The sequence below is a fragment of the Dipteris shenzhenensis genome, chromosome 6, assembly GCF_047967505.1.
Source record: "Dipteris shenzhenensis isolate YYH24624 ecotype China chromosome 6, Dip_SZ_1.0, whole genome shotgun sequence".
NCBI lineage: Eukaryota > Viridiplantae > Streptophyta > Polypodiopsida > Gleicheniales > Dipteridaceae > Dipteris > Dipteris shenzhenensis.
This window is the reverse complement of record NC_141601.1, coordinates 38030497-38043587: the sequence shown is the minus strand read 5'-3', so window position 1 is coordinate 38043587 and position 13091 is coordinate 38030497. Positions and strand designations below refer to the sequence as shown.

At 46.6% G+C, this 13091-nt stretch overlaps 1 protein-coding gene across 3 annotated transcripts in view; it reads left to right on the top strand.

Moving 5' to 3' along the window:
* The window catches only part of LOC147901141 (Protein kinase superfamily protein), a 53721-nt gene that overhangs the window by 20542 nt on the left and 20088 nt on the right, over positions 1-13091 (top strand). For all 3 annotated transcript variants that reach the window (XM_087375783.1, XM_087375781.1, XM_087375782.1), the window contains 3 exons: positions 3358-3471; positions 3591-3744; positions 3844-3968. In XM_087375783.1, the coding sequence (XP_087231909.1) occupies positions 3358-3471; positions 3591-3744; positions 3844-3968 (393 nt within the window). The remainder of the gene's footprint in view (positions 1-3357; positions 3472-3590; positions 3745-3843; positions 3969-13091) is intronic.

The window sequence follows — 13091 nt, the reverse complement described above, 5'->3', positions numbered from 1 at the left end:
GTACACGTCGGATACCAATCCGTGCACATGACACGCCACCTTCAACCGAATGATGGACATGATTTTTAGGAAATACAGGCCTTTTGTGGGCACATTCTTCGACGACATTATTGAAGAATGCGAAAGAGCATCGGAAGCATTTGGCGGTTGTGTTTGAAGAATTGAGAAAACATAAGCTGGTCATTAATGCAAAGAAAAGTTAATTGTTCATGCCAAAAATTCAATTTCTTGAGCATGTCATATCCAAGGATGGAGTTCGGATGGATCCGACGAAGGTTGAAGCGATCAAGAATTGGCCACCACTTAGGAACATCCACAAAGTACGAAGCTTTCTTGGGGTTGTGCTCGTACTACATGAGGTTTATTCATTACTTTGTTGAGATTGCTTCACCTCTGCAGGCTTTGCAGAAGAAGGGAGTATCTTTTCGCTGGACTTCCAAAGAAATTGCAGCTTTTGAAGAGCTGAAACCTGACCCCGTCTTGATCTTGCCAGATTTGAGAAAGCCCTTGCTGTCTAGTGTGGTGCATGTGGCAATAGCATTGGAGGAGTCCTTATGCAGGATGGAAGGGTCGTTGCTTATGAGGGCAGGGCGTTGCAGCCCATGGAGATGAATTTTTAGATTTATGACAAGGAGATGCTTGCTGTAATTCATGCTCTCATTCAGTGGAAGCACTACTTGTTGGGTGCTGATTTTGATGTTTAGACGGTTCATTCTTTGTTGAGGTATTTTCTCACACAAATAAAATTATCTGAGAAGCACATGCGTCGGGCCAATTTTTGTCTATGTTTCATTTTCAGATTGTGCATGTTCCTGGAAACAAGAATGTTGTTGCAGATGCACTCTCTAGAAGGCCAGTGTCGGATGCGGAATCCAAGAAACCACAGGTTTTCCTATCATGATGAATTGGATGCCATGAAAGAGCAATATGCTTCGGATGATGACTTTGCATGGGTATATGATTAGTTGTCTGGGGGACAAAGGAATGATCATTATGCTCTTTGAGATGGTTTTCTGATGATGCATGGCCGTTTGTGTATCACAAAGCAATTGAGGGGCAAGGTAATGGCTGAAAGTCATATTCCGCCTTATGCAGTACACAGAGGAATTGACGCAACTGTTCAGGCTGTTGAGCACTTCTTTTATTGGACAGCATTGCGACGTGATGTTGAGGCGTATGTCAGGATGTGCATCACTTGCAGAAAGTGAAGCATGATAGGCAGAAAACCCCTGGACTGTTACAACCACTCACCATTCCAGATAGACTGTGGCAAAGCATTGCTATGGACCTTTATTTGCAAGTTCAATAAGCAGGCTCATTTTATTCCGCTGAGGAAGAAAATTTCAGCAGACCAGATGGCAAAGCTTTTCATGTCTCATGTCTTTAAATACCACGGAATGCCACAGTCTATCATCGGTGACAGATGACAAGCTTGTTTTGGAGAGGATTGCTTGAAAATATGGGTACCATGCTGAATTTCTCATCCTCTTTTCATCCATAGTCTGACGGGCAATCTAAAGAGGCCATTGGCACCGCCCTTGATCTCTTGAAGTGTATGGTTCGGATCACAAGGCAAAATGGGAGCAATACTTGCCACTCATTGAGTTTGCCTATAACAACACGTTATATACTTCTGTAGGAAAGGCTCCTTTTGAGATTGTAGAAGGATACAGGAATGTTCTGCCCATTCTACACACCAAAGATAAAATCTTTGAAGCTGATAAAAGTGTGGGAAACTTGGATTAGGCTTAGAGGAAAATCAAGATCGCTCTCCAAAGGTCTTAGAATAAGCAAAAGAGAGCCGTCGATCGTCATCGTCATCGTCGTGAGCTGGCGGCTTGTGCATCTCGCGCTTGCTGTGAATACGGAGCAGAGATGCAACATTTCTCCCAGTAGGCATTTTTGAGGTCTTGCTTTTGATTGGCTTGTTGGAGTATGGCATTTAGGTGATTGACTTCATCTTGCAGATGCTTGCTCTCACTCATCACCCGCTGATACGCAGACATAGCATCATGCACGATGATGCTCAGAAAGGTGAGATCATCCCGCGCAGCACTTTCCGTTATAGCATGTGGACCCTCTACGCCTTCATCTTCTGTGACTTCACGCACGTTCATAAATAATTTAGAGCTCGTCACAGAAACTACACAAGCGCACAATATGGCTAATGAGTACACTATGTATGATATAACAACAACTATGACGAGTGGGTTCTCTTACGCTTTCAGAAAGCATGGCTGAAAATTCTCTGCTAGTTAGCATTTATTCTCTGTTATGTAGAATATATTATCTACCTATTAGCATATGTTTTGTGTTAGGCAGCATATGTTCTATGCTAGCCGGCATATGTTCTATGCATGTTAGCACATGTTCTATGCATGTTAGCATATGTTCTGTTTAAGTTAACTTCTAGAGATATTCTACTCCTGTCAGCATATGTCCTGTGTGGTCTTTGCGGCTAACTCCTTGTCACCTCTTTTCACTAATCTACTCTGCCCTCATATCAGCTAGCTCCTCCTCCTTTTTTCAAATAAAAGAAAAAAGGAACTTTCTATTAATGCTTGGAAAAATCAACCATTCAAGTCAGCTGTCCTTGAGGCGCTGACCATGGGAAACAAAATCAGAAAACCTGGCTGAAAGAAGACCAGCCTGTTCCAAAGAACTCAGCTCACTGCCTAGGGAATCTCTGGAATTGAGGCTAACAACCACGGAGGAGGACTATACAGCCAGCAGATCCCTCCCCTTCTTTCAGTAATGCACACAGGTCAAGGGACCTTTGAACAGCCCATGGAGCTGTCTGGTCACCGGGTGGGCAGGAAAAGACACCGTGAAGCTGCTGCTGAGTCACAACTGTTGGAGAGGCTCCTTGGGGGTACTTTCTTGGTATTCTTTGCTGTTTTTCAGGTCCTGGGTCAGCTGGAGCTAGGCGCATAGCAGGAGCTAGGCTTACAGGCCCCAACGGGGGTCGGGCAGGTCCAGGTCCACGAGGTGGATTAGAGGGGTATGCGGGGGCTGGGAACAGCCCCGCTACTCCACGCAAGTGACCTGGAGTAGGCGTGTCTGGAAACATGCCCGCCTCTGAGGTGGGAGGGGTTTTGAATGGCCTGCGATGCTGGAGGGACCTGAGGCTGGTGCTGTGACAGGTTGAGAGAGGGCTGGGAGGGGCCAGAGAGAGAGAGAGAGAGAGAGAGGCGGTAGGGCACCATATTTCACATGTGAAGGTAATTGTCTTACATCAGTTGGATGTTTAAATTGATAAAACGAACTCAAAATGGATGGAAGGATGTTGAGAGGACATGGAGACTCTTAAAGAGAATGGTTTGCATGGAATCATATTTCTGTTATTTGACATCTCAGCGCCTGTACGAGAGCATCTTTATGGGAAGAAAAGCCATTGTGAAGGAGCGTTTCTGCAAAAAATATAGGCATCCCATCTTGGATTCAAAGATCACACAGCGTCGCCTTTATGGGGTAAACTTCAAGAACTTTCAGCTAACTTTTGGACTACAGATGTTCAATGTCTTTATCTTCTCTCAGGACAACAAAATATGTTTATGGGCATTTAGCAGTTTCAATCAATTAAATTGCAGGAAGCGAGGAGCATCGCGAAGGCGCGCAGGCTTGGTGTTGCCACACCTGTCCTTTTTGCTGTAGACTCTGTATTGCACACCATAATTATCGAGTATATCGAGGGCACATCTGTGAAAGATCTTTTACTGCAATCAGACCCGCTTCCTTGTTCTGGTGTGCTCCTTTGCATGTGCCCTCTGTGATCCTTACCTACTATTTTTACAGATCGTGCTATTTACTGAAAAGAATGTGGCCTGATTTCTGCTTCACTAGGGGGCAAAATTGAAGAGATAGCAAGCCAGATAGGTGTCGCCATTGCTCGACTGCATGATGGTGGGCTAATTCACGGCGACTTAACGACATCCAACATGTTGATCAATTCTGAAAAAAAGGAACTGGTGCGCTTTATTTTCGGAGCAGTAAATCTATGAGGATTGGCTTCATTGATTGTATGTTTATAGGGAAATATTCTTTATGGGTGAACAAGAGCATATACGAGTGATTCAATCAAAAGAGGATTGTGGTGGTCACTTATATCTGAAGGGGGGGGAGAGGGGGGGGCACATGGTATTCTATTCATTCTCAATACCAAAAGTAAAGAGTCTTGGAGCCAATGGGAGGATCTCTCAGCAATCTTATGGAGGACACGTGGAGTTGGGAGAGTTTAAAGGTGTTGGACTGTAGTTTTGTCCAAGGCTGTGTTTGTAAGAAGGGGGTCAATGAAGCAGTAGTCATAAAGGAAATCGAGCATTGCTGACTTTTCTGCTGATGAAGTTAACATGGAGCATGCCCAAGTTTGAACTGTCTGAAGTTTTCAAACGTTTGGGGCATTTTCCCCCAACCCCCCGCAACACCTCCTTCCAAAGCAGCTTGGGCTTGCTATTTGACATAATATTTTATATTCATCATTCATACCAGTTGTGATTGCGCATATAGTATCACATTAGAGCATTGATAACTGCAAATTTGTATGCATATGTACTAAATTAGGATTGGGAACCACTTAACAACAGGGATGAAGGAAACACCCGTTAAAGGACAAGTTTTGCCCAAACATCCCAAACCTTAAGATAAGGATTTAGACTGACGATTAGCCATCAGCTGAATCCTAAGATGTATAAATAGAAAAAAAAAATGGCAAGTGAGTTGTTTAACACATGGTGATTATATATCATGAAAAGCAGCATGATGCATGGGTGCATTGTAAGAGAATAGAGAACTGCTTGCTATGGCCGAACTCCGGCAACGGAACTCTTATCCCAAGGTCACACCACACTGCCAGATAGATCACTGCACAGCATGTAGAACAGCCAAAACAGTATATAAACAATACTCAAAATGGACGAATCCTTATACAAAAGAGAACTCAGTGTACCACCATCAAGCACCAAAGCAGTGCCTTGATGTGGACTCCTGGAACCTCCAGAATACTGTCTTCTATCTCATCCTGGCACCTTCTCCACCTGTCATGCTGTGTGCTCTTCCAAGAGCTATAGTGGGCTGTATACAAGCCTGCTCAAGTTCTACTAGGGTGTAAATCTCTTTATATAGGGCAAGGCCTTGCAGCTCCTGGCCCCTAAATGGCCGACCTCATAGGGCTCCATAATGTGCCGACCAGGCCTCAGGTAGGGCTGATAAGCAGCTCATGGTGGCCAACCAGTTTCTGGCCGACCTGCTGCATATACTGCCTAGTCCTGTTGCAGTCTCAGAGCCACCATCGGAGTGGCCTCTATGTGCTGCACCCATGAGGCAGCACCGCCTTAGTTTGCTGCTGCCTCTGCTCAGCCCTACTGCCTCTTTTCACTCTCAGATCTACTCACCCGGCATCCTGTACATATGCCAGCATGACAGCCCTTTTCATTCCTTTGATGCTGTAGGTCTCGCTCCCCCATGGCCTCCTCATGTAGGGCTCACAGGTGGAGAGATTGGCTCTGAAATAATGCTCAAAGAGAATGCATACCCTTAAGTCTCATCATAATGCTGCTTACCTCCCATCTTGGAAGTCCTCCAAAATCTCTTTGTCTATACCTGTGATGGCAACCTTGTTCTCGGCATAACAATGTTGTCTTCACCTTTGCAAAGGTTTTTGGTTCTTTTGGCTCAATGGAACATTTCTCAATGTCAGCCGAGTGGCACCTAAATTTGCAAACCTAATCTATACTCCGTCATCGGCAAGAAGTGTTCTTAAGCTACCACCTTTAACTTATTTGAATCGGGGTTGGATTCCTTTTGATCAACCTTCTTCTTCTTGCAACCTCTCGCATAATGACTCCACTCCATTGTGGTGGAAGCATTTCTTCTTCTTCTTGCCTCCACCTTCAGAAAAGTCTTCATCCTCATCAAACTTGTCTCCATCGTTCTTCATTTTATTCTTAAGCTACCATCTTGCTGTTGTCTTTGACTCATTTGAATCGAGATTGGGCTCCTTTTGATCAGCCTTACTCTGCTTGCAATCTCTCGCATAATGACCTGGCTCGATCACCTTAGACGCATTTCTTCTTCTTCTTGCCTCTACCTTGAGAAAAGCTCTACCCTCGTCAGACTCATCTCCATCATTCTTTCTTTTGTTAGGCTTGCCTTTGCCAATCTTTCCTTTGCTTTGCTCTTTGGGCAATAAAGGCCCTGTGCTTGTTGTCGTTTCTATCATAAATCTTTGCCTACGTCTTCTCTTGCACCAACATAGCTCCCAACCCTTCAAAGGATGAGCTGCTTTGACTTGTCCGAAGTCATAATTTTAGTCACAAAAGATCTGAAGCTCCTTTGGCAATATAGCCTTGGCAAATGAACTAGATCCACCTTGTGACCAACTGCTCCCAGCTAGTCCTCAACCACCTTCACTTTCATGAGGTAACATGCATGGTATCTCCCTCCTCCATCCTCACGGTGAACAGTTGATTCTGGAGGTTGAAGATCCTCATAGAGTTATTCGTCTTTTCATGATATCCCATGCTTCCTTTGCACTATTTGCCAATTGGATGTGTGGAATCACATCATCTACTGGCGTTCCAAGAATCATCAACAAGTGTGTAGCATCCTGTCCTCCGTTGACTAGATCTGAAGGTGCTACCTTTTATATAACATGCACTATGGGTCCGGGTCTTAGATTCCCTCGGATTGTTGCCTTCTACACCCTTGCCACCACGTGGCTCCTTATCTGCACCTTTCGGGGCCTGTCTGATTTGCCTCCCATTCTCAAAACTCATCTCCAAAGTTAGGAAGAGGCATCCGTGAAGACATTGGAATGAAAGATCTTAGAATAGACACAATCCCACTATGCAACCGATAGAACACCTTGCAATTTTCTCTTGACAAAAGGTACATCTTGCTGAATATTGGAGCTCCTTCCCTATCACAAGGGACTCCACCCTTCAGTTGGAGTAGATCACGGTTGTCGATCCTATGGGCTCTGATACCATGTTTGAACTCCCGCAGCAAAAATAGTATCCCAAGGTCAAAGATAGGTCACTCCATGTGTTACACAAGTGCATAAGGAAAAACCAGTAGCAAATAGCACAGCCAAAACAATATGTGTATATGTTGAATGTAGAAGCTTTAGTCGTATATCCCTTGAACTAACTGTGAGTACATCATGCCCATTGGAATTATGAATATTAGTCACGGAATCTGCCCATTCAATGCTAGGAGTAGTTGCTTTGATGTTTGCTAAAGTCTCATTGTACGAGTCCTCATATCAGTCTTGCTTGCCTTTGTGTCTACCTCTACGTAATGTTTTGTACCTCAGCTTGTACAAGATGAAGCCTTCACTGGTTGAGGGTTAGGAGGGGAAGCCTTGTATATCTGCATTGCCTCATCAGCCACGTCCTGTTTACTAGATCCTTCGAGAGCCTGTACTCGAACTGTGAGAGCGTCTACTTGTAGTTGTAGATCTCTCACGTGGTGTTGTAGAAAATAAATCTGATCATATTGTCCAAGGATAGGTCAGTCACAACCACCTCGATAGTGTGTCTTTGCGCAGGGAGAGGGTGTCTGGGCGACTGAGGAATAAAGAGGTTTTCTTGTAGAAGTTGGTGGTATTGGGGTTACAGTAGAGAGGGAGATTTCGAAGATAGGTCAGGCCATTCCGTTTGAGCCATATCTAAAAGTCACCCCCTGGCTGAAACTAACCCCTTGGTTGGGTTGGGGGTTCAAATCTAGCTCGGGGTTAGGGGACGCAATGAGAGTCTCTGACGGAGAAGTTGACGAATGGAGATGTTGATGGGTTGACTACAAGCGATGACGACGAACTGGCTATGAGCGGAGAAGGCTACGCAGGCGCGCGTGCGCGCACAGAGAGAGAGAGAGAGAGAGAGAGAGAGAGAGAGAGAGAGAGAGAGAGAGAGAGAGAGAGAGAGAGAGAGAGAGAGAGAGAGAGAGAGTTGATTAAAGTCTTCGGAAGACCGATGGGTCTATGAAATTGTGAAAATCCTGATACAACGAGCTGTGGTAGTGGAGCTACTAAACGAGAGTCCATACCAATGCAAAATGCAAAATGCAAAAATGCAGAATGGCAGTACTAAGTCCTAAGTCCTAAGTACAACATAGTCATGTCGATGGTCGACTATATATCAATCTCAGCATCATCATCAATATCATAATCATCCCCAGCAACAGCAAGATATCAGGATGGATGAGGTAGTGGAGGCATGAAGTCGGTAATAGAGTGCTGTCGGCCACTCATAGGTGCGGTCCTGGCACGTCTCCTGGTCGTAGCTCTGCGTCTAACCAGGTCTACTGTGACCCCCGTCGGTCGGGCTCCGACTCTAAACAAGGAGGGGATGTCTCCAAGTGTGATCTGTGTGTCGACCCTCTGTCTGAGTTGTCGGGTCATGGGCATGTTGAGGCCTCGTCTCGTTGGGGTCCATGTGATCTAGCTGAAAGAACTCCATGATAGAGCTCTGAGAGGGATCAACCGAGGAAGAAGGTAGGAGAGGAAATGGGCTAAAATCCCATAACTATCTCTGAAGAGGCAGTGGAAACGTCCTTGGATCTCATAGTACACAGGACACCTGAAGATGAAATGCTCCTTTGTCTCAACCTCCTGTATGTCACATAGTGTGCATATGCGCCGCTCCTTGGGTAGTCGCTCTGCTCTGCCGCTCTCGATGCGAAGTCTGTGTGAAGAGACCCGAACTGCCCAAGAGAGATCCTCATCGAGTGGGGTAGGTGAATCTGTGTGTATCCTGGTGGGTCAATGAAACCCTCTAATGTGATATGTAAGAAGTGATCTCTGTAGAAGCTAAGCTTCACTGGGAGTTCACTCAGTTCCAACGAGGTCTGAAAAGTGTGTAGCTATAGTAGATCCTCACGGATAACCTGGTTGACCTCGTGTGATAAGAGGGGAGAGAACGGAGCATCCATGCTATACTGGAAGGGAGGTAGTCTATCCATGTGGAGCCCCAGTCGCTCAAACCATCTCTCTGTACGTGCATACCAACACCTCTGATCTCCTCCTGCTGCAAGTGCCATAGAAGAGGATAGAGCTATCCATGGTAGCCTGCTACGTCCCGAGGTATAATCCCCATATTCCCTAACTCGGTACAGATATGTGATGACCTGAAATGCAACATCTAGCTGTAAAGGGGGTGACCCAAACTCAGCCTGAATGATCTGGTGAGGAACGGATGACTTACCACGAATCATCCGTGATAGCATGAGAATGTGTAGCCGCTCCACACGGGCCCACTCTGTATCCGACAAGTCTGGCCCCCAACAAGGGCTGCCGTACATCCCCGTTGGGCGAGCCAAGGAGTCAAAAAGCAACCCCTTGGTGCGTGGATCCTGAAAGTGTGAGCGGAAGCACTGCCTCTCTAGCCTGGCCAATGAGGCATACCCTCTACTCAAGCATGCTTGCATCGCGGGTCTCATAGTGAAGCTCGGTCCGGAGAAGATAACCCCAAGATAAGTGTATGATGAAAGTATCTCAACAGATGACCCCACAAATGTGAACTGCTCCTGACGCATGATGGCTCGAGATGTATTGAAGATCATGACCTTGGTTTTACCCAGGTTCACCTTCAAATCATGAGACTCACAAAAGGACTGTAGTGCATCTAGGTGTCTCTGAAGCCCGAAGACAAGAGAGCCACATTATCTGCATAGAGCAAAATTTGGATTAGCGTGTCCGCAAGAGAGCAACCTACACCCCCCTGTGTTTGCATCACTGTCTCAAGCTCGTCAATGTAGAGGCCAAACAAGGTAGGCGACAAAGGACATCCTTGTTTGACCCCGATGGTACTCATGATCTCGTCTGTCCACCCGGATCTTGCCCGAACTTTGCGAGAAACTCTCTCGTACAGTGCCATGACCGCCCAAATGATCTCTTGGTCATAACCCAAGTCCTGTAGGCGTCGTATGAGGCGGGCTCTCGGGACCGTGTCAAATGCCTTGCGAAAATCCACAAAGCAACAATAAACCCTCTGCTTCCGTGACCTCGCCTCCTCGATGATACATCTGAGTGTCAGAATGTGGTCCATGTTTCCATGATCACGCCAGAATCTGGCCTGTCCTACTGCTCTGAGTCCTCGACACTCTACAAGTCTGCTAACCTCAGAGTCAAGTACTGATGCATAAATCTTGGACATGACATGTCCAATCATAATGGTCCTGTAGTTCTTCGGGCTCATGGGATCCCCTGCCTTGTGGATGGGTGAGATAGTGTTAATGGTCCAAGTGTGTGGAAATCCCAAACAAACCGCTTCATTAAAAAGCTTTGCTAAGATCGGGGCTAGGAGGTTAATCCCATATGCAATGAACTCAGTGCATAGTCCTTCATGATCCTTCGCTCGGCCATTATGAAGTTTCATTATAGCATCCTTTACCCCTCCTCTAGTGAAGAGGGTGCAGGATGTGGGACGAGGCATGTGTGAGAGGCTAGGGACTGGCTGATTTGGGATGTCATAAAGTGTGCGTGCATAATCAAACCAGATCTGGGTGTCAGTGAGTGGCGGAGGAGACCGTCCTTCTAGAAATCTCCGCCAAAAGTCCTTAGAGTTGTTACTAAACAAAATGTTCAGTAGCTCCTCCTCGTTTCGACGAACGAAGTCTAGTTTCTTCCTCCGTACCAGTCTACGGTATTCACGTAGCGTATGTGGTGCGCTCGGAAGACTGTTTTTTGTTTCGAATCTGAGTTGACGGCGTAAGGCTTTACACTCATCATCGTACCAACTATTACAAGGTACGGTTCGAGGGGGTGGTGGGCGGGTGGAGCGGGTGGTGTGGGGAAAAGCGTGAATGGCAGCCTCGTGTAGTGAGCGGGTGACAAGGGCAGCACGATCCTCTACAAGGGGTATGAAGTATGTATAGACGGCCAGAGTAAGAAGGTGAGAGAGAGAGAGAGAGAGAGATGCAGGAGGCATCACGGGCCTATGGGACCAAGTACGGAATCAAGTAGCTCATACAGACCACTGTGGGCGGGGGCAAAGGGCTCGCTAAGGCCCTTGCTGAGTACTAAAATGCTATACTAGTACAAAATAGCAAAAAAAGTAGCAAAATAGCATGAGGGTGGCATGAAAATCTCATGTGTGAGATGTGTGGAGTTGAAGGAGATCTAACCGTATGATGCAGTTAATCTCATCCCGTGGGATTAACTCGGGCGAAGCATCCATGCTATATTGAAATGGGGGAAGCTGGTCCATCTGAATGCCGTGACTGGCAAACCATGCGGTGATGCGTGCATATCATGCTGTACCGACCCCCCTCGCTGCTAGTCATATGGAAGACTCTAGTGCCAGTCTCGGAAGTCTCGCGAGGTAGGTTCCAAACTTTGTGGAGGAATGTCACCGTCTGAAAGAAGGCATCAACCTAGAGAGGGGTCATGGCAAACTCTGCCTATACTATTTGATGGGGGACCCCTTTGTGAGCTGTGACCCCTTTGTGAGCCCTTGTCTAGGGACAGTCAGGCATAAGCTACGTAGGTCAGTCTCTCAGCCTTAGGTCAAGTCAGTAATTCAGTTCTTGTTCACTAGTACCCACTGGAGACAGTAGGTTAAGTGTTTCCATCTTATAGGTTAGGTCTTAGCCTAGGTTAGGAGCCCCTTTAGGGCCCCCAAAGGCTGGACAGGTAAGCAGGGAAGGCAGCCTGCAAAGGCTGCCCAAAAACTCCCTTGGCAAATGAGCCAGGGAGGGCTTTAATAGGCTGGTTGTAGGCCAACGAGTCTGTAAAACAGACCGACCCAGTCGGCTGTTTACAGACTGGGTCGGCTCAGTTCCAGCCCTATAAAAGGGCCCCTTGGCTGCCCTTTTTCCTCATTCAGTGCTCCCGCCTTCAGCTCTCCTACAGCTCCACTTCAGCCTCCTTGTGCAGCCCCTGAGATCCTCAGATCTGGCCCTGCTGCAGCCTCAGTCCCTTGGCCATCAGTTCAGCCAGATCTGAAGGTGACCACGCAAGCTCAACAGTTGGAGGTTTGGACCAGCAAACGGAGAGAGGTTTGGACACTGTTTCCTCAGCTTTCTCAGCTCTCTTATACAGTTTATACAGCTCACTCTCAGCTCTATATTTCAGTCATCTCTCAGTTCTCTCATAGGATCTATCACTCCTAGTTTTCACTCTCTCACTCACGCAGTAACCCTACCTTCTGGTAGACAGCACAAGCCTCTTCCTTGCCTTGGAGAAGTGTCCTACATCATCAGTGTGGACAGCATCAAGGTCTCGGTATTGGTCCGCGTTGCCTCTCAGGTCTTTGGCTCTGCTATACGTGTGCACAGTGAGCTCTTCAGAAGTGTGTTCCGTGCTCTCTCGAAGAGTGTTCTTTGTATTTCTCAGTTCTCCAAGTATAGAGCAAATTCTCCCCTGATTGGGAGAGGGGGCCCTCAGTGGGTACAGGGACCCAATCGGTTGTCGACTCTACTCTCTCTCTACCCTCATCTCCTTTCTCTCTCTATGGTAAACAATGCTCATTCCTCGCTAAAGGTTTAAAGAAAGTCTTGCTGTGAATTACACCATGAGATTACCGTTGAATGTTACATTGATATCAGAGCTTCGGTTTGTATCCAGCTTGACTAGTGCGAGTGTATGGTTGTGTTGAGATCCGGAAAGGACACACGATCAAGCGCCATGGAAGGGTCAGGAAAAGATTTCAACTTTGAAGACTTTGAAGAGGAGAAAGACTACCAACAAGATACGCTTCCGCCAAATGCTCAAGAAGTGATGGTGAACCTTTTAGAGTAGAATCGGGTCGTCTTGCAACAACTCGAAGAACATTCATCCCGGCTGGAAGAAAGCAGAAGACAGCTGGACCAGACAAAAGATTTTGAAAAACTGTTCTTGTTGATGCGTGAGGAACACAAAAATGACGAGGCACTGTGATGCGCAGAGCTCGCTTAGGCAGAGAGGCAACAAAAGCTAGATCGAGAGGCGATGCTTCTTCAACACAAATAGGTGTTAGTTGCTATGCAGACAAGTTTGAGCGCAGTAGCCGTCTTCGCCACAGCTTCGCCATCGACTAAGGTAACATCACTCACCCGGTCCACTTTAAATTTTGTTAAGTATGATGGTAAGTGTGACCATTCAGCAATTTTGTAAT